The following is a 22,998-nucleotide window of genomic DNA, read 5'->3' as shown; positions in this document are numbered from 1 at the left end:
TATCTTACAAGAGGAAACAGAACTCCGGTGTCTTGAGAAAAAGCCAGTAGTCTCTTTCTCAGTTTCTAAGGAACCTACTTCCTTTCAATATAAAGTAATATTTCAACAGTTGCTTTAGGTTTGCTTTTCTATATTTGATGAAAGGAGAATTATTTGTCAGCACTCTTATATTCTTTTGACTTCAGATTTACTAGAATTTCTATTTATTTTGTTTCTGCTGCAGAGGTCCCATTACATGTGGAGCTAAAGGGATTTAATTAAATTTTGAAAAACAGTAACTTCCACATTTTGCACTTTATTATGAGCACTTTGCATGAATTTTCCACTGAAAAAAATAATAACCATTTTCTTGTAAACAAAACAGTAGAATTGTATGCCTTCCAGCATGCAATCATTTTAAAGAGATTTAAAAATATCAAACCATAAAGTATAACCATTTTGTGAAAAAATAAAATACCACCATGAGAATAAGAATCAAATTTGGAGAAGAGAAGGATTATGACATATAACTTTCAGCTATGGTAAGATGGAATTTAAAACCTCAACCAAGCAGTAGCTGTGTTTGGCTTGCCTTTCAGCCATGATTATTTTCCAAGGCTGGATAATTTCATTGAAAAGAAACCTTAGGGCATACTAAAAATTAGTGTTACTGTAAATGCTTTTAAAACTTAAACAACATCAAAGCATGGATATGAGTCTACGCTTTATAAAACACGAACGTGTTAACTACATAAAACCTAAAGATCCAATTCTATAAACACTTGAGTGACTCCTGGGGCCTATCTAAATGAATAAAATTACTTATATATGCAGTATTTAAAGAATAAGCGTCTACTTTATAATCCCCTGAACAGCACTATGTGTCTGGATATAATGATTCTTACAAATACATTTATGAAATTAACCCAACTAAATCTCATGGCATAATATGCCCTCAAAAAGTAGAACCACTTGGTATCAGCAATGACATGACATGGACATGTTTTATAAACAGGAGAAAACTTATAAGCATGTCCTCCAGGAAAGCAAAGCAAAGAACCATAACTGATCAGGATATTTTAAATACTCCAGTTGAAAACCTAGAATAATTGAGAAAGATTAAGGAACCATCCCATTTTATGTTACAAAAATGCAGGGTTTAAAAGTAATCTAAGAGTAGTGAAAGCTTTCACTGCTTATTGTTTTATATTTTTGAAATATGTTTAGAATGAAAGCAAATGCTTAATAAAACAATTCACTTTTTTTTTTATTTTTTTTTTTTTTTGAGATATGTACCTGTCCTTGTAGTATCTGTTACAAAATCAATGTATTCATCTGTCTATATGTCAATGAAACTCTTAGAGGAGCCCATAGCTCACAGTCCTGGCCACAATGAATGTTTCAGTTTTCAGTGATCATCGAAGTAATTGCAAGTAAAATTTCAAATCATATTCTGAAAGAAATATAGTAATTTCACTTTCAGTATATGAATGTGAAAAAAGTAGTCCACTGCATACCATATGTGTGAATTATGCCATTGGCATATTCACTGGCATACATCAAGTCCCAAAGAACTGAGGTTCCTTAATCATATTGAGTCTTTTTATACTTCCTCTATCTATCTGCTTCTGTTTTTATATTGTCTTCCTAATCACAGCATCTGCATGCTTTCGCTGAAGCATTCCATTTTAACTTTTCTGGGATTATTCACACAGTTACGTTGAAGAGTAGACTCGGAAGAACTACTCCTATTAGAAGGAAAAACAGAAGATTCTCTTGTGAACTCTGTAGGTGTTTCAGGGCTCAAGTACTATGCTGCTCAACGGCATTTGTGTTTTTGACTTTTAAGAAGATAGGGAGGCTGAAAATCACATGGTACTCTTGCAGGAGATCATGACACAGCAAGTTACCAGTATTATGGTTTTGTTTCCTTATACTGTATAGAGAGTTTAAAACTTTTCTTTTTTTTTTTACAAGTTATGCAAAAAATAGTGTTTCAATTCTGTAGCAAAGAATTTTTAAAAAGCCAGAACAACCACAGAGAATTAAAACTCACCAAACAGAAAAATTCATTCTGACTTGGTCTGTGACAAGAAACGTAAAGATTAAGTAGTATTAAAAATAAAGCCCTTACTTTTTATTATATAGAGTTTTCTAACTTGCAAGCAGATCTAAGCCATTAAAGGATGAATGCGCTACAGAAAAAAAAAAAAAAGCCACAAAAAATGGAATATTAGATAGAAAGGATAGACCAAAATTCAGAACTCCATACTTAATAGTCAAACTATTTCAAATGCCGAGTATAAGCTTTTCAGATAGGTAAGTTTTATTGCAGAATATTAACTGCTACCAAGATGAAACACACGAAAATGATATCTGATGATTTGCTGTGAAATAAATCGTACCATAAATCCGACTCAGTAAAAACAAAAAAAAAATCAACAGCTTCTTTTCTAGTCCAGTGGTAGGTTGTTTACATTACCTTATTACAGAACAATGAGATGGGAAATGCCTGGTATATTAAACTGTGTTTTCACCAAAGGAAATCTGGCTCAGAAATCTTTAAGGACTGCAATATATTACATAAGCCACCACCAGAGTAAGGAAGGTTGGGGAACTAATAGAGTAGTTACACTACATTAATCCCAAAGTAGATCTTACATGAGGTTAATTAACAGAAATATTACTTCAATACTCATTGGAGAGCTACCTGTTGCATAGAAAAACGCTCTTCTCCTAGTTTTGATTTCAATCCTTTGTGGATGACAGCTCTAACTAAAGTAGGACATAAATTTATTTTGAAACACAGCAGCTGAGACACATCATTGCTGAAATATCATCTTCAGTCATAAATATTTCAGATAATGGCAGCAGTGCAAATTTTCTGTCAAAGAAGCATTACAGATTCTAGGAAGGGTTTTTCATATTTCTTTCCCTCTCGTCTGAATCTCCATTACCTATGCAGACTGAATTCAGTGCAGGTTAATAAGTGGAGTGTTTTGATTTAGCAAAATGTTGCTGCACCTTTTACTCATTTTTGACTACTCTCAAGGAAAACCTGAGTCCCCTGGAAATACCTAAATTTCTTTCAGAGGAAAAAATTAATAGCATTTTTCGCGGAGCTTAAACAGTTTTCTCTTTGTGGAGATAACTCATTTTCTTTTAAGAAAAGAAGATAAAGGACACAGGGGAGAGCAGTGAGGAACCCAAGGTAGTAAGACATGGGAGGAGAGCAGTGAGTAACCTATGGTAGCATAGTATTAAGGTTCTGTACAAATGCATCCTATATCTGTAGATATCACACATTGTGAGGAACGTCTCTCTGAACCTCTGTCTGCTTGGGATGAGCAACATGTTTTTGTCTAATTTACATGTTTGCACAATAGGAGGAAGGGCATAAAAGCTATTTTTCTACCTGAGGCTTACAGAGTTAGATCACAGACTTGTTGGCAAAATGAAGTTAGAACTTGCCACAGGCAGAGAAATACAGGAAAAACAACATAAAAACAGTTTTTGCAACACAATAAGCAACATGTTTATTCATATGCAGAAACAGTCGCACTGCCTCAGTTCCATCTGTCTGCCTTGCCTAAGTAACAATTAATTTCATAAATACTGATTCAACATCTGGCTATAAATGTCAGAATTCAACTAACACAAAGAAAAGAACTTTAATAATGAAAACATTTCAAGTGGTACATTATATATAAAAAAAAAAATAATGGTAGCCAATCCCACTGATACCAAAATTATTGGCATAAATTCCATCAATATATATGGAGACAGGATCAAGGCTTAAGTCATACCCTGATATGTATACTCAGAAAAGCACACAACCATTTTAAAAATCAGAAAGAATGACTCTGTCACCATTTTCCATCTTTGCACTATTACATATAATTATTGCATTCCTTTGCAATAAAAGTTGTAGTGGCTTAATTAATTGTAAATATAAGTTAATTACCTGTGAATAAAGATATATAGTATTGTAGATCAGATATAATTAATTCAGTAACATGAATAATTTCATTATAAAATACTTCTCAGAGGTTGATATTAAAAATGCACTTGGTAAAAATATTTTGTGAAGAGCCCTCAAAACGCAATTACTCTGTTAAACTCTGAATTTTTATTGGCTAGGATTCTGAGATGCTGGGTATACAAATTAAACCAGGAAGAGCATAAACACCCTCTAGCCATCCAGGAGATTACCTTTGATACCTATTTTTATTGAAATAAAACTAATAAATGAAATCTATATTATATATAGAATATTCTTTTATAATGAATCTGGTGGGAGAATTATAGTTATAAAATGTACAGTGCTATACATTAATGAAAACAAAGTAAGCAATCTTATATGCAAATATTATTTTCATTCATAACTTTTTCTTCCCTATCCTATTCCTACATGCTACACTTTATTTCACCAAAGGAGAACGAAAAGAGTAGGGAGAGGAGAAGTGACAAAAAGCAGTTTTATTTAATGATATTATGAAATGTAACAGAGAGAGGGCTGTGCTATCTCTTTGTTGCTAACCATTTTGTGTGACAGAAGGAAAACTCCATTCATAGTTACTCCATCATTCAATGACCTTGACAATACTTTCAGAATATTCTGTCCTCTAAGAACACTTCTGTTTTGTATTACAAAATGTAGATGAAGTTTGTATATGCATGAATATTCCATAAATGTGCTTTATCTTTTTGTAAGCAGATTGGCAATGTAAAATGGATGCAAATGAATACAATACTGATTTGAAAGGCAAAATTTGCAGCTGCACCATGCATCTCACTTATCAGCTATTCACATCTAATATTGCATTGCACAACTCTTTTCTTAACAAGATTTACACTTAGGAGCCAGATCAGCAAGACATATACATCGGATGAGCATGTTCACTGCAAATCTATTTGAGAGTGTACCATCATAGAAAGCTTGAAAAGGTCTAAATAGGGACTAGCCAAGAGTTGTCAGTAAAGCAGGAAAAAACATGAAATCACAATAAAGGAACACCACGTGAAAAATATTTGGAATATTTGGAAAACTGTAAACAGAATTACGAACTATTGAGAAGACGAGTAACCTCAGATATTGGCAGTGGTTATATCTGCATGACAGTTGCTTTTAGTTATGAACTCATGTTGTGAAGTAAATTTTCTGGGTTTTCTTCACGTTTCATGACATTTTATTCACCTTTGAATGTGAAAAGTACATTTAATTCTCCTGATGATTCAGGTCTGTATAAAAACCTGAAATACTTAAACCTAGCTTTCCCTTTACACTTCTCACTTTGCAGACTCTCTAATCCATCAATGTAATTGACTTTGAGATATTTATTTCTAATCCAACTTTTCCATCCACACGAGACTTTTAAACCCAAGATTAAGCTGGATGGAGGCCAAAAGTAGCACAGAGACAGAATTAGAGGGATGAATAACTAACATACATGCAGGCATACACACAAACTAATTTAAGTTTTTTTTTTCTTACCATTTAAAAGTAATCTATATTGCTTATAAGCTGCACCCATTCTTTAACTTTTTTTTGCAATTTTATGACATATTACAAATTGTATCATGCCATATTATCCCAAGAATTAAGATTTATTAAAATTAAGGGCTCTTTTATTCACACAATTTATTATTGTTGCAAACTATATCATTTTAGCTTATTAATATATACATGCAGTCCTACATTCTGATAATTTTCAGAGCTGTTTTAAGTTGCGAAAACTAATTTTGAATCAAGATAAACATAGTTTCTATTGAAAAAGAGATCCCATGAGGCCCACCAATAGTATCATATCTGATACAGGGAATGATCCTTTTTTATGGTTTATGCAATTTATTTTTACGGCAATAAATTATTGCCTATTGACTACAGACAATTTCTTAAATTAAACCACTCATTCAAGTCAATTTAACAGTATTATAATCAATGTAAAATTTTAGGATTCTCCAAATTGCGTATCATTTGCTGTGGTACAAGTTTGGTATAAAATTACAGCACATTCTGGTGGTTTGCTTTTATATATATTTTTTTTTCATCCAATTATTTAGTGGTCTTAGAGTGCTTGCCTGCAGGTCAGCTAAATGGAGAACCAGATTCTAAAGCTGAATTCACAACCCATAAATGTTTTCCATATGACTTATGCTATTATTTAAAATGTACAAAAATCTCTGAGACTTCATGTACTTCTAAATTTCTGGAGTACACACGTGATATTCCAGAAGTGCAGAAACACTCCTTAGGAATAGAAAGTGTCATTTTAGAATTGAATGTGATGAAAATTCTTGTCATAGAGAGCCAAATCTGACAGCAATGCCAAGGAATTGAGTGTCTCAAATACTTACTAAAAATATATGTTCCCACTCGAGCAGGCTAATGAGCATTTTTTCCTTCTGCTTTCACTGCTTGCAGTAAACGCTAATGTCTTGAAGATTTTTAACTATTAAAATAATTTTGAATGCTGACTAACCCTACCAAAATATTTGCAATTTATTTGTTTGATCTACAAACTAGGCTGCCATACTCTACTTAGTCATTAAGCCCATTAATAAAATTATTAATTTATATGGCCTTCTTATCTCTCAGAAGTCCATTTGTCATTCTTCCTAGTTTAATGGTGAAGCATTGTTACACTACCAGAAAGTCTTTAATAAGAAACCGGGTCCGATTTCATGCATTAGTACAAAGGAAGTGTACAGTATAAAACCTACAATGTAAGATGTAGTACATGAGAATGGTTATTAAGCCATATATTAGATTTCCTCTCCATGACAATAACAAGTAATTGCTATATTTTAACATAATTTCTTATTTTTGTTTCTGAAATCTCAGCAGAAAATCATACAGTGTGAGTTTCTAAAGTCTTCTGAAAGAATGTCTGCTCATCTGATGACTATCAAGAAGTCTTCCTTAAAGACAAAAAATGAAGTTCAGTAGCGTTACCCAAAAACCTGAGCAGTACATACAAAAAAAAAAAAAAAAAAAACCGCCACATTTTCATCAGTCATATACTCTGGGGCTCCCTACCCTGCACAGGCTCAGGCCACTGGCGGGCCAGGCTCCATCTCCCCGGAGCCCTGCCCTGCCCAGCCATGGGCTGACCCATCTGGGCCCACACATGGGCCCATGGCCTGGCCTGGCCTGGCCAAGGCCCAGCCCTGGTAGCAGGGAGCTGCCCAGTGCCCAGTGGCAGGTGCTGGGGCTGACCCGTGGGGTGCTGGGTGGCTCTGCAGCTGGTGGGGTGGTGGGGCAGGGCCTGCCTGCAGACCCTGCATGGCCCCCCTGGGAGCCTCCAGAGCCCTGGCCCACGGAGAGCCCCACCACGCCCTGGGACTATAGGGCTGAAATGTACTTGTAACAAGACAATTTTCATATTCAGCAGAGCATCTAGTAAGTGCAGGAAAATCTATCTACCATTTGCTTGCTGATCTCTTGGCGAACTATGCTAGTGTTGATTAAGACTTTTAAATCCCTAAATAGCCTGAAGTTTGCGTATCAGAATGATTACTTCACTTTTTGTGCTCTCCTTCAATAGCTGCAATCAGTGCGGCCTTTCAAATGAAATCTTCTTCATTATAAAAGACAAAGGAGAGGGAATAGGGAAGCAGATATTCTTGGATACAGCTCCAGGACTCCGGAATTTTTTCCTTAATTTGATCAGAAAACATTTCAAACTAGTACCGTTTAAGAAAAAAGCCAACATCTAAGGGAGACTTTGAAGAAACGGGCAAGGAGCATCCCAGATGAAATGAATTGCAAGCTATTTGAACAGATTTGCACAGAATTCATTTCATATTGCTTAATTTTCCTAATTAAACTTGCAAGAAGGCCTAACAGCTTCAGTTAGGATTTTTCATATAAATAAAAACAACTATAATCCTACTTCTAGAAGGCTTTATACATGGCTATTAGGTCATAATTATGAGAAAATTAATGACTTGTTAGTGTTAGTAGCAATTCATTTGAAAGCTTTTTGAAACATCAATCATTTGCTAACACTTTATTTATAAACTAACTTCTATAACTACCTTGCCATGATGTTTGTTCCATTTAAAAATATATATATATTGTTCATTTTATCGGTTTATAGCTGTTCTTTATTGACTGTATGAAGACAACCACACCATTCCTCCTGGTCACAGCACAGGGGGACCAGAAGACCCACTTCAGCCTTGACAGTCCCTGTATTGGAAGACTAACAGTCTTTCAGGCACTACTTTCACCAGCATGTATGTTCTTCTGCCTTTCCCCATTAAAGACAGTCTTGGAATTTACACATTACCTACACTGTGGCAAGAAAGGGCTGCAGTACTGTTTTATTGCTCCTGAGTTAAATCAATCTGACCAAAAGCAATCCTGTAAAATTGCAGCACGGTTTAGCACTGGCTGCTGGGAAAAAAATCATGAGTCATGCATTATGTATGCATCATTACTCGAGTTGTGCAAGCAGTTAACCATACCTGTGTAAAAGGGTTTATATCTGAATCTCAACCATAAGCCTGTCTCAAAAATTTGAACAGACAAAAACAGTGATTTTGTTTCCATTAAAGAATATTGACCAAGTATGGAAATTATGATGACTGAACTACAAGCTGTAACACAGAATACTAACTACATGTAGTCTAAACACCATCCTCCCTCAAACCTCTCTCAGCCAAGCAGGTATTGAGGTATCGCAGGAAAGTGGTCCTTAGCACAATGAGAAACTGCCTCTAAAGCATGTAATATTTTTTATCATTCAAAAGACTTACAAGTATCTTTAATGTCTTAAGGAAGGATAAAGAAAAAAAAAAAAAAAAAGCCTTCACTCTAATAAAAGCTTCATTAAAAATGTTTTCGTGAACTGAAAATAGGGATTCAGAAGAGGGTATCTCAGTGTTACCTACCATGAAAATGTAAATAAGCCCAGAAAGAATGAAGAGAGGTTTAAGTGGATGTTTTAGAAGACTTGCTAAAACCCTCACAGGAAACAGGAAAAGGATGATGTTTTCAAAAAGACTCCAGTTACAGTTAACAGTATTGTCATAAAAAATACACTAGTACTGTTTTTTTCAATCTCCATCTTGGAGGACCTTTTCTGCTCTCGGCTGTTCAGTCCTTGTTTTGGCAACATATCTTTTTTTTTTTTGGGGGGGGCCATGTAGTATGTTACAAATAGAACAAAATTTTAACTCATGGAGTATCTGCAAGAGTTTCTGATAAATGCCTTTTTGATCCCTTTTGATTTCCCTATCAAATTATGTAGTGTAGAATCAACAAGGTTTACAAAACAAGATGCCTCCTGCTTAGCAAATAAATTCTGAAGTAGCTTTTCATCTCTAACACAGTAGTTCATAGATAAATTCAGAGAAATATAGGGTATACATATATATATTTTATCAGATAAATTTATTGCCAATTCATTGAAGAAAGCAGCTAAGGGAAAAAAAAGCCTCAAATGTGGTCCAAAACATATCACTAAAAGGGAAGAGGTACACCAATATCCATTAATATTATATTAATTAATTATATTAATTATATATTATATATTATATTATATATTATATATATTATATTATATATATTATATTATATTAATTAATGATGATGGGATGTGAAAGAGAAAGAGATAAAAAACTTTAGATCATATCCTACACTTATTCTCCCCTCACAGTGGTGATAGCTGCAAAACAATTAATCTCCAGCCGTATATATCATAACACTGTTGGGGTTGCTTTAACTTGCACTACCTGTTAAAAACACTGGAGAGTAAATATAGATGCAGGGGATTACTCATCTGTTAAAAATACTTTGTTAATGTTAATCTGTCTAAATACCCTCCCTGGGCATGTACAAAGAACTCTTGTCTATTCTGGGAGGCTTACAGAAGTGATAAGAAGGCCTTTAGAGAAGTGAAAAGACGGCATAGACCTGGTAATGAACTGTACCCATTTGTAGCATCCCCACCAATATAATAGATACAAAACAATATAATATCCAACAAATGTATATAATGCATCACTTGTTGAACAATACTTTATAGATATGCTTTTGAAACAGATATAATGAAGATAAACAGGCATGTAGAAAAGTTCCTAAGTAGTTAAAAATCAGTAGTTAATCCCCAGGATAAAATATCATGTAATAGCTTACTCAAAATTTTAAGTTAATTGCGTATGTAATGCATATTCTCAAACTAACTCCTCTGTGATTTCTACTATCTTTGAAATTTATAGCTTCAAACATACTCTTTGTCTCTACTTGACAGGAAAATGAAAAAAATGTGAAATAATCATGAATTTATTCACCAAAATTATGTAAAACTAAAAATTAACTGTTGACATTAGATCAGAGCAAGATTCTGATCGGTGCTAGGAGGTCTGATTTTATTAACATCAACTGAAGATACAACTGCTGGACTACGAATAATGGAGAAACAGAGGATCAATTAGCACACACTTGAATTCTTTTTCTTTGATATTCTTTCAATTAAAATACTTCAATTTATTTTTTGTAGACTTACTTTGAACTCCATGGGAGCGAACTATCTTCCAGGTTTCTGAGGCTACCTCTTTTACATCCACTTGGTAATGATGAATGGGCACACCTCCATGTGAATCTGGCTTATTGAATGAAACTTTGGCAGTGGTTTGTGACAACTCTAAAACCCGTACTCCATAAGGATTTGATGGCACATCTAGAAAAGTACAAACATCGATTCAATAATCAACAGCAACAAGGCAGACCTAAACTAACAGTTGATAATTTACCCCAAGAAGTCTCCTTAGCATCTTGAAGGGGAAAGAAAACATTGAACATGATGAAATAATGTTTGCTTTAGATAAACAACTTAAGCTTTCTAATATGAAGCTGTAAGAAAGCTACATTTATTTTCTTGTATGGTAAAGTCATGACAAACATTTTCCATTTCTGTCTTTTATAATATGATCTTTTTTAATAGCTAACTTTGTCACAGGCAAATATAAATGCTGATTGATTAGTTTACTGTATAATTATGTAAAGGAGAATAACAAACTTAAATCATATTTAACAACAGGAACAGTTCTGGTAAATAGATCATTCAGAGTCTGAATTCTTCTAAATGAGACTATGACGAGAAACTGTAGAAATCATTTGGCCATTTTCATGAAACTCTGAAACACAGCTGAAAATATAAATCCTTTTTTTTTTTCTTTTTCTTTTTTTTTTTTTTTAAATAGACTGGGTCCCAACCTACTAGCAAGAAATTTTAAAATAAGGTTTCTTTTCTCTTTTCAGTTTAAGAAATATTTACAAACTAGGTTAAAAGAAAGATTTTCTCTGAAATCAAAAGCAAATACATTGTTTTCAAAGTAGAATAGAACTAGGAAAATAAAGCAGGTGTTTGTACTGTTGAAATGCTAGACATGAAATAAAGGTGAAAAATTAACCTTAGGGTCAGTACATCCTCCAAAATGGAAACATTATCTTACTCTTACAGTGTATGACCAAGCTATCAAACAGAAGACAAAAAACTAACTTTTCTAATTGTCCTAGGTTATAAAGTGTTAGAATTACAAAAATATGTAGTGAAAATACTAGGAAGAATTTCTTGTTCTGTGGACTGAGAATCAAGGATTTGAAACACTTATATATTCTATTCTAATACATTTGACATTTATTTGCATATCTGCTTGCAGATTTGACATTGTTTTTGTCTCTCTGGTATGGAAAGTATGTTTATAAAGAAAAGCAAGAGCTTGAGCCAAAGCTGATCATTCAGTCAGTGGGTACTGAGCCATTTGCATAAAATGTAGTCTGTATTCAAGGGCTGTCAGGCAGTTGGGAATAAAAAGAGAATCAATCTGAACTTCAGCCAGTACTGGTACTTGAATGAAAATGAGCCAAAAATTGTTATAAAATATTAAGAATGGGTTTTAGGACACACTCGGCCATGAATTCTCATGAAAAGGACACCTGCCAAAGATGCTCTAAAGGGGATGATTTATCTAACCTTTCAATAATCAGGTACCTATATTTTTCCAGAGAAAAAATCTCTTAGCAGAGTTGAGTGCCTGAATGCTAATATCATACCTCTGTGAATTCTTACAGTTAGCATTTCTGACTATAGGTCTCCTGAAACCTCCAATGGTTGGTGCTCACTGGGTTAAAAACAGCATAGATATATTTACAAGGATGAATATTTTTCATATCTTTTACTTAAAGACACAACTAAATGAATCCATGAAGTTTAAGATTTAGGCAGAACGCAAATCTCATCTTGAGGGATTCAAACCTTCAAATACTTTCTTATTCAAGGAAGCTTTTCTATCACCAGGATATGGGATGTTGCAGGAAATTTTCACCCTTCTTACTGAAGTTGTATTTTTCTACAGAAAGGAATTCAAGATTCATAGGCAAACAGAATATGGCAGAATGTAACCAAATAAGCTATACATCAAGGAGAAAAGAGAACAGGGTTTTGAATCTTTTTTGAAAGGGTTGCTTAATACTTTGCTTAGGTAATCAAAATATCCATACTTTAAACTAAAATTGATCAAAAGGTGGTTTGTTTTCTAAGAAAAGGAAAGTGTGTTGAAAAAAAAATTTTTTTTTTTTTAATGATCACTCAGAAGAAAAACTAGTTCTATGAGTTGCTTGCTAAGTAACCATTGATCCCAAATTCAGAAGAGGATAAGGATTAGAACCAAATTTTGACCTTTCTCCTCCAGATTCTCGTTACAGTTGAGAGCACTAAGCTTTTTCCTGTTAGCATTAGTAACTTAAGCACTGTCCTGTGGACAGCTTCTTTTCTCTCTCTCATTCTGTTCTGACAGGAGAGGGAAAAATCCAGCATAAGTATGCCAGCAAAGCAGGCCAGGATAGCCAAAGTAAAGTAGCATAGCACTGTATGAGAGATGCAGAAACCAACTGCATGCAGAGATGAATATGGCTCTCCAGTACTGAAGATGAATGGCCTTCGCTAATTTTGAGCTAAAACATGGTATGGATACCTACAGTATTATGAATAGTTCCTAAACACTTTTACTTCCTTTTCTGTTGTTAAAAGAGCTCAAAATAGAAACAAATTATTTTGTATAAGGTTGAATGAATATTTAATTTCACTGAGATTAGTTTCATGTTCCTTTTTGTATGCTCTTTTTATGAGTCAATTCACTGTTATTTCTGTTTGGATCAAAACAATTTTTTGGTCAATGGTGTGAATCAAATACACTTTATTTACATATCCATTCTATTCCTGAATTTCAAAATGTTAAGGAGCTCTCTTTTCCTTGTGTGTTTATGTCTGCATATGATTAACTATAATAAACATGGCATAGGAAGCAGACATCCTTAAGGAACCTTACATTCTCTACTGAGGATTCAAGAATAATTTCTGCCAAATGAAGATATGGTTCCATTTGGTAGTAAACAAAAAATGAAGCTCCAGTGAAAACCCAGTAAAATCTTTTGCATAACTAGCATAATGCTATGTGTTTAAAACTCATTGTAAAATGTATCCACAATATTATTTTATATATGCATCCCATAATATAAGCTACCCATATATGTGTAGGTAACTTTTATACAATTTTCAGAGTTGAACTACATCAGTGTTTTATTTTAAGAAAGAATGAATCACCTGAATAAAATATAACAGGAGACACATTCCTAGTCAAAATAAGAAAGAAATAATAGAGACTCCATTGAAAAAGAGCGAAATACCTACCAACTCCTTCAGATTAGGTAAATCTATAACATTTTTCCCAAAGAAGATCATTAGCAGCATAATGAACTGAATCTAATTTAGTAGTTCTCTATTGAGCATGAATTTGATCATGCAAAGTAAACAGCTCTCTGGTCCCGATCTACCTAAACACTTCAGCATTTGAGCTCTCTGTTCCCTGTCAGCTGAAATTATTTAGAGCAGATTTTTGTGTTAGAATTGTAAGGCTTTGGCTCAGTGTTTAGCAGGAGTAAAGAATAATTTGCAAGGTTATGTACACTGAAGTCTGCCCCTGGAAGGACAGAACTGTGGATGCTTCTTGTTCTTCTACTTTCTAAAACCAAACCAAACCAACCAGTGAATCTTCTAAGAGGTTAGCTATGGGCAGTGATTACTTTTTTCATATACTGTTATGGATATAAGCTGAAGTACTATACTGTAGAAAAAAAGTGTGGACAGATGTAGGTATAGTCTCTTTAGAAGTTCCACTGATATCTTTGGTGTCATTAAACTGCTGTCAAAACATGGGATAATTGAACAACAGTTCAGCTTATAAATTATAATGTCATTAAAAAAAAAAAGTATCAGTCAACTTCATTTTCTTTCCACACTATTTCTCTGCTAATGTATGATGTCAAAGAATTACTTAAAAATAAAAGAAAAAAGGACCCCAAAATATTAAGTGGAAAATTGCACTTAATATATTAGGTACTCAGTGCATAAAGCTGGTTAGCACACATGAACTTTGTGATGCATTGGCCTTAATTAAGTAGAAATTGGTTTAGTTCCAAGAACAGTACTGCAGCTGATAGAGAAATACACACGGAATTATGAGTACATATTTATCTCCACAGCTATGTAAATACTCTTTCAAGCCTATTACATTTTACTCAACCCATTCAATAAATGACCAGTCTTTATCACCAGAGATTTTCTTTTCAAGCTACTTTTTGGATAGTTTTATGGAGGAATATAATTTTATTTCTGGGAGTTTAGCAGTCCTGGTATAAATGGAAGAAAGAAGTAATGGTGTGGGAGTACGTTGTGGGGTCAGAGATTTATCTTCCAGTTAGTTCTTGTCTCATTATCTCCTGTCAACACATTCCTACTACAGTTCTGCAGCTTTTCCTGACTCCATACATCTGGCATATATACTGACTATGTCTAAATGCTGAATATAAGTACTATCAGGAGCATAGCAGGGAAAGAGATGCAGCAGGGAGTACATCTTTGGAGTTAAAGATCTTGGTGAAACAGTTCTTCCTTGTGCATCCTTGGAATGGAAAAAAAAAATTCAATATTAAATGTACAGATAAGGTCCAGTCTTGCCTTGATGTCTTTGATTGGGGAAAACTACAATAAATTTATTTTATCATATCACTGGGGGTTCTGGAAAAATAAGGAATGGATAAGGAACCAGGACCACAGCTCACACATAAATACATAAATAATAAAGAAAAATAAGATACATGCACATAAAGCAAAAACAATTGCAGTGCTGACAGTTTTACACACATGCTTATTGAATAGATTATGATATTGAATATATTGAATATATATTGAATATATTTTTGAATATATATTGAATATATTTTTACTATTACATATCCTTTAGCTGATGCTGATACAGAAGATGTACATGGCAAGTTTTAGGGCTGAGATCTAGATTTTAGATCTGCCCATGTTTTATGAAGGTAAATGGGCATTAGGCAGCAGCAAGGCAAAAGTTATACAAAAAAAAAAAAAAAAAAAAAAAAGCAGCCCAGCAATCCTAAAACAGTCAGTAAGACCCCAAAGCACTGTTTTGGCACAGAACATGACTACCTTCTTTTGTTGTATTATTTTCCAGGGAAAATAAAGTCCTATTTCTTTAATTTTATTTTACCTGTATGAAAACAGGAATATATGGAGAAACAAGGAACAACATCCATTAACCAGTCCCAAAGTGCCAGCACCAAAAATCCAGATTAGTAAACTGTTAAATTTGATACTATAGTTCTTGTCACTTATGGATCAACCTTTTTAAATCTTGAACATCAACTGATTCCATGAGACTGTTTACAGGATATAATTTCTGTGAAGCTCATTTATTGTCTTTCCCATTTCTTCATTTGCTCTTGATGTCATTATTCCCCATCTTCACTGACTTTCTGTGTATACAGGAGACTTAAGATATATTTGATAATTTGATTAATTGGGAATTCTTGATGTCTAATGACATCATAGAATGCATTTTAATTTTCCTTTTTGATTCTCTGTAACATTGCTTTAGAATGGAAACAGATATAGCATCTCTCATTTCTTAAAGTTTTATTATACGTTACCATTAACATTAAAATTTATTATATGTTACCATTTCCTAAATGCTGTAAGATCCTTGGTATTCTATGGTAAACTGTGCAAAACATGAAATGGATGATTTGGCAAGACAAGTTTGTAATTCATCATCAGAGCTGTACGATGCAACTAATTTTCAAACTGTATGCACTTCTTATTGGTGTGGTTTCTGCCAACAGTTGCTCCTGTTAACACTATGTCACTGTAGGTCTCCGTGCTTAGCTGCAATTCCAGGCATGATGTGGTGAGATGTTCAAATTTCATCAAAAATAAAAGTATCCTCCTATGTGCAAAGACTGAAAGAAAAACTAAGGCAAAAAGGCAAATCAACTATTCATCTGAACTTTCAACCCCTTTCCTGTCACAGAAGAGAGGAAAGAAGGGGAAAGGGAAGTCTAGAGAAAGTAAGGCCAGGAGAGCCTTGGAGGTGAATCATGGTTTACATTTAGGGTCTCTGGATTCAGTCTAACTTTATACTGTCATGTGCAAAATACACATCAATATCGAAAGGAAAGAATTGAAAAAAAAATCCAGTTTAGCTGTGTCATAACTTCAACATTTACCATTTTAAGATAGTAAATTATCTATTCCAACAACATTGTACTAGATCATTGATAGCCATACAGTTTTCTATTTGTCTACCCAAAAGCATTTGAAATAACAATAATGAGATCTCAACAAAAAGGAAAAATGCTTTACTAGTTAATAAAATCTACCTACATACTGACATTTCACATTATCTACGACTAAACTTGATCTGGGCAAATCTAGGAATATCTGTGCTCACCTCAGGCTCTGAAAGCCATTGGGACAATCTGCCAAGCTCACCTGCTTGTCAAAGCCTAAGCCTGTCATAGAGAAAAAACAGAGTATAAGTAGACTTCTAAAACAAAAGCTGTGGATGTGATGTGAGGCAATTCATTTGCAGTGGCAAGAAATGAAAAAGACTGTGGATCTTCTTGTATTTTACATGTTACTCACACACCAATTTAAATGCTTAAGCAATGAGAAAAGAGGATGTCACTCATGGTGTTTTCAAGGGTTGATCACTACCAGTCAGGTGCTGAGCACGCGTAAGTAAGCCTTCAATAAGCACTGAAGATTCTCAGCATTTTGCAAGTAATGGCACCTTTCAGTGTGAAAGCTTGAATAGGTTGCGGTTCTTCAGTTGCTGTGAAAGATTTAAATGACAGTATCCAGAGTTCAGGATGATTTAGTAGCTCTGTATAATTACAGCGAGCAAGTATAGTTCTTCTGTCATACACACTGCTATGGTTGCAAATCTAAATTTTGAAAGAAATCTTTTTCTGTCACCAATAAGCTGTATTTCTTAAGGAGGGGCAAAAGAAAAAATATAATGATATCGTGCCATATGATCACGTTTTAACTAGTAGTAATAAAAAAAAAAAACACAAACAACAACACCAAAAAAAAACAGTTTGAATCTTCTGAAAAAAAAAAAAAAAAAACAAAGCAGAAAAATGGAACAAAACATGAAGCAATAAGTCATTCCTGCAGAATTTTAAGAGAAAACAATTCAGTAAAATGATTGTTATTTGTAAAATTTACCCTAGCAGGATACTTTGCTTATTACAGTCTCCTAGCTGGAAGAAGTATTTATTTTTCTCTGACAGATCCATTGGAATAGTCTGTTACACCCCAGCATTAGTACTTACAGTCAAAGTGACAGGGAAATCCAGGCTCTATTTAAATGCATGAAAATAATGTTTATTTGGGAAATATCAGTCATTAGGACTTCCTGATTTACTGAAGTAAAACAATAGGGGTAGTAAAACTAGGAAGAAAGCTGCATACAGCATTTTGTTCCTGTAATTATGATGATGTTTCTATCCTCTCTCTCCCTGACTATTTTTCATTTCCAGTCAACGTTAGCTTAAATGCAGAAATTATAACAGAGAAATACATGTTTTATTTGCTGTTTTTTTTTTTTCCCCACCAAAAAAAGGCTATTTAGGTACAAATGCTAACAATGTCAGTCTTTCAAGATAGTGTATATTATGCATTACACTGCTGTAAGGATTATCCAGCGCAATGGAGTCCTGACGCCCTCAAACCCCACATAAATACTATACCACAATGACATATTAAGGATATATGTTCATCATAATTACTACAAAATTTAAATTTATTCTATTTTCTATTTCATTTCATGTTATAGAATGTCCATACATAGCTCATACTTAACATAATAACTTCCCATAATGCTTTGTTAATTTCACTAAATATATACCGATTTACCTTTATTTGCTTACAACCCCAATACATAACTTTCAAAATTGCTGATAACGTTTTCTGTGGAATTGACTGAAAAATGTTAAACAAACTCTTGCAAAAATAGAGAATAGTAAGCTGTTTGAAATACTGGAATCAGTAACATCTCTGACATAGCTGTGTTAAAAAGCCAAAACAGCTTGTATGGAGTTATTTTCTCTCGTTCGCATTTCCAGGGGCTCTCATGTGAGAATTAGCTGAAATAAAACGCATTATTAAAATACCATGTTGTTTTTCAATTAATAATGAGAAACATTTTGTATTAAAATTAATTATGTATAAAAGCAAGAAATAAATATATCGCTAAAATAATAATCCTGTAGCATCACTGAGCTGTGACGTTATTGTCTGTTTTGCAAAATTAGGAAATATTCAGCAGATACAAAATATCTACTGAGATGCTACCATATGTATACACATCTTTATAAAAAAACAGTGCACAGCAGTAACCAGAATCTGACTGCCTCTGTTTCCATTGGCACAATTGCTCCATTTTTTCATTGTCTTTTGTCCTGAGAGGTAAGACACCTGAAGGATTTTTCCTTCCATTTTCTAACATCTATGTTCATGGCTTTAAAAAGGGCTTCTAGTGGCAAGTTTTCTGTTTTTGAGAGGAACTGAGAAATCATTCTTAGCAGATTTCATACTACCCTTCTACTGCTTTTCTTTTCCAGTGGAGCCTCACATGCATCGAGTCTTACGGATAATACTCCAGAGGCCAACGTAGCACCTAGCACTGCAGAAGAACAAGCAGAGCAAATGCTGCAGCTGAATCAATAGATATATGTGTTGCCCCAAAGAGAAAGCCAGGCTGAAGAGAAATAAACGTAACCTGTCTAAAATCAGGGGATTAGGTGCAGTCCTCGTTTGATGGATTTAATAGAAGTCTACAAATCCTATGCCAGTCACAATATTTACAAAATTGGATCCTTAGTTTCTAGAGGGTTGTCTATTTCCTAAATTAAAGGAGGACAAAAATAACATACAGATAATAGATATAGTTTACCAATTCAAATCAACACTAACTTTCTATAAATCTTGAGATTTCTTAACCAGAGACAGAATAGTTGGTAGAGAAATTAGTTAATAGTGTTTTTCATTAAAATTTAGAGCTTTTCTATTACTACCTTAATTTTGAACGTCACAAGAAGTATTCTTTTTTGTATATTTAAAGCCATAAGTAGTATTGATGAACTGTTATAATCATAATTTTAGCCTTTTTTATGGAAACTCAAGTGTTCAAGTGGTTCCATTGAAATAAATGGGACAAATGAGGTAAATGATCATGAACATGAATGAAGACCCTACAAACTGTTCTTTTCTACAACTTCTTTTCACACACACACAAAAAAAATAAAATAAACAAACAAAAAAAATGGTTTGGGGTATGAATTAGCTTGTGATTTTCCTTAAATTGGGGAGAGTTTTGTAAGGCAGAATATAAATTTATTGCAGGAAATTAGGACTGGATTGGGACTAAGTAACATGCAAAAGGAAGAGTTAATAGTAGAGTGTAGCATGTAGCTACCAAAGGACAATCAGATTTGAAACACAGCAAATGAAAAAGTTATCAAATGAAGAAGAATGGATCTTCTGTATGATATAAAATCTTGCCACATCAAAATCTGTTGTTTTTTAAAAGAAAAACTATATTTGCCTATTTTAGGAAGTTAACTGCTTTGGCCACAGAACAAAGACAAAAGAAAGAGAGTACAGTATTCATGGTAAATGAATATAAATATAAATATATTATAGTATAGTGTAGCATATAAAATATATTTAAATATATATAGAGAGAGTTAATGGTAAATGGTGTGTTAGAAATAATTTCCTTAGAAGAAATGGGAAAAAATTTCAAAGCTGTGAACAGCTTAGACCTAAGAAACTTCTTAATAAACAAAACAACCACTTTTTGTAACTCCTGAGACACTAAAAGAAAATAATTGCCCTATTGAGCAGTACTATAAAAATTAAAACAATTGGTAGCGTAAAAGAGGCTGTGATTGGACACTCACATTTCAGCAATGTACCCACAAAGGTCCTCCTAGTAATAGGGCTCCAAAGAGTTTATTTTTTTTTATTCAAAAAATATAACAAAAAATTACAGCCGAAACATTCAAGATCATAAAAAATATACAAGCCCTAAGTTAAAAAAAATATATACAAGACTGGAAGTGCTCTAATCTTTATTTCTACCTCTACCTTGCAAATCTATCAGCCAGTCTGGCAGTATGGTATGACCTCAAAGTTCCATGAAGAAAATGATCTATAACAACGCATTGTAAGGGGTGTATAGCTTTCAGTTTGACTGTAACTTTATTACTGTAAACTACATTATAAATCCATAGATGTCATTAAAGGTGGAACAATTTGCATCACCTAAGAATGTAAATCCACATGTCGGGAGATGTCAAAGCTTGCTGAATAAGTGTTGGTCCATTCCTCAACAAAATATCATTGAAAGAAATGCTAAGAAACTCTCATTTAATATTAGTTAATAGTTAATCCTGCTGAAGTTGAAACACACAGTCATATTTTTATATTTGCCTAAGCAATGATAGATGGACCTAAAAATATTCATAAGTTCTTTAACAACTGATTATAAAACATTTCCGAGCTTAAATTAACTCTGTCTAGCACACCAGGTCAAATTCTGCTTTTAAATAACTAGAACTGCAAATGATAAAAATTCTTTGCTCAAGTATTTCAGTCTTTTCTCTTTGGTTTCTCAAGAAAATACAGGAAAGAAAAAGGAAAAGGATTTTCCTACGTCTTCCTTATTTTTACTGCCTGCAAGCCATATGTCTATCCACTGAGGTAATGAAGACACACTGTTAAAATGTAGGATGTAATAAGGGCAAAGGAAAAAAGTTAACATAATTACATTTCTTCAATTTTCAGAAGGGCTTAAAATTAAATTCAAAGAACATTCATATTTTGAGGGAATTGGCTTATTTTCCTTCAAACTGCTACTCTACTTTTAGAGGATTAAAATTAACTGCAAACATTCCATCGGAATCAAATAAACAGAGAAAATTGTGTCTGAACTTTGTTTTGATGAAAAGAGAAGAAAGATTTAAATAAACTTGTGAACGGTTTTTTAACTTACCAGCTTGACCAAGTGTATACTCCTGATATCTTGTTCCTATTCTGTTTGTGGCTGTACAGTTATACCGTCCAAAATCACTGTCAGATGTGGGAGCAATCTTTAAAATGAATACAATTTGAAAATATTACTTTCTATTCAAATAATAAAGTTCTTTTAAAAAATCAGAAATGCAAATATGTTCTATTTAACCAATATGCAGATGAGTTCTTACTTCAGCCTGTCTAGTATATTCCCCAAAATACAGATCTAGATTCACCCTTTTTCATGTTAAACTCCCCCTTTTCAAATTCAAATTAGGAAATCAAATAATGGGAAATGGTGACATTGTTTATCTCTATAATTTCACTTTTGAACAAGGAAGGAAAAAATTAATAAACTGCACATTTGTTCACAAAGACAATATTTGCACATATTTTGATTAAACTAAGCAATGATAGGTCTGAAAATTGCTGTTCCTATAGATAATGCAAGGATAATATTTTGCTTTTTTTAGTTTATGGGATTCACAATACACTAGAAATTCAGGGGTAAAAAAGAAAAGTTGCCAGGGAGCAGCATAAGCTTTCTTTGTAGTTAATCTAGTGGCTCTATAACATTTATTCTAGGTGGCATGGGTCTGTATTGACTTGTCAAAATAGCACCGAAGGGTGGATTAACTGCCAACCTATATAAATGAGCAGAACACATTTCAGTGATAGTCCAAACTTTTCTTTAAGGGAACTGTGGAGACTGTTTCTTGGAAAGCTGTGGTTTTGCAAGTGTCAAGTTATCAAAAGCCTCTTTCCTCCATGTAATTTAACATTTGAACCATGTAAAAAAATGATGTTTCAATTAATGTCAGTTAATGTCATTTTTTTTCCTGCAGAATTATTAAGGTAGTCCTGATGACTCCACCCAGTTCAATCAAAATAACTGAAATCCACTTCGAGAGGACTGTAAAACTCATTGGGAGAGGTTAAAGCTAATACGGAATCAAACAATCAAGAATGGTTTGGATTGGAAAGGGCCTTAAAGATCATCTAATTCCAACCCCCTTGCCATAGGCATGGACACCTCTCACTAGACCACGTTGCTCAAAGCCCCATCCAGCCTGGCCTTTAACACTTCCATGGATGGGGCATTCACAGCTTCTCTGGGCAACTTGTTTCAGTGCCTCACCATCCTCCAATAAACAATTTCTTCCTAATATTTAATCTAAATATACCATTTTTTTAGTTTAAAACCATTACTCCTTGTTCTATCACTACCTGCCCTGACAAAGAGTCCCTTTCCTGCTTTCTTGTAGGCCCCCTTTAGGTACTGGAAGACTTGTATAAGGTCTCCCCGGAGCCTTCTCTTCTCCAGGCTGATCAACCCCAACTCCCTCAACCTGTGTTAATAGGAAAGATGCTCCAACACCTAGATCATCTTTGCGGTCCTCCTGTGGACTCACTCCAACAGGTCCATGTCCTTCTTGTGCTGGGGGCCCACAGCTGAACCCAGTGCTCCAGGTGGAGTCTCATGAGAGCAGAGCAGAGGGGAAGAATCACCTCCCTCGACCTGCTGGTCATGTTGCTTTTGATGCAGCCCAGGATATGGTTGGCT

The 22,998-nt window shown here is 33.9% G+C and overlaps 1 protein-coding gene across 4 annotated transcripts in view; it reads right to left on the bottom strand.

Annotated features, from left to right (window-relative positions):
• The window catches only part of NCAM2 (neural cell adhesion molecule 2), a 284,484-nt gene that overhangs the window by 46,774 nt on the left and 214,712 nt on the right, over nucleotides 1-22,998 (bottom strand). For all 4 annotated transcript variants that reach the window (XM_048045803.2, XM_048045802.2, XM_013182720.3 and 1 more), the window contains exons 11-12: nucleotides 21,415-21,511; nucleotides 10,494-10,667 (exon numbers count right to left, since the gene is read on the bottom strand). In XM_048045803.2, coding sequence (XP_047901760.2) covers nucleotides 10,494-10,667; nucleotides 21,415-21,511 — 271 coding nt within the window. The remainder of the gene's footprint in view (nucleotides 1-10,493; nucleotides 10,668-21,414; nucleotides 21,512-22,998) is intronic.

Source organism: Anser cygnoides, chromosome 1 (assembly GCF_040182565.1).
Source record: "Anser cygnoides isolate HZ-2024a breed goose chromosome 1, Taihu_goose_T2T_genome, whole genome shotgun sequence".
NCBI lineage: Eukaryota > Metazoa > Chordata > Aves > Anseriformes > Anatidae > Anser > Anser cygnoides.
The sequence above is the reverse complement of the archived record's forward strand: the minus strand, read 5'-3'. Positions and strand labels throughout refer to the sequence as shown.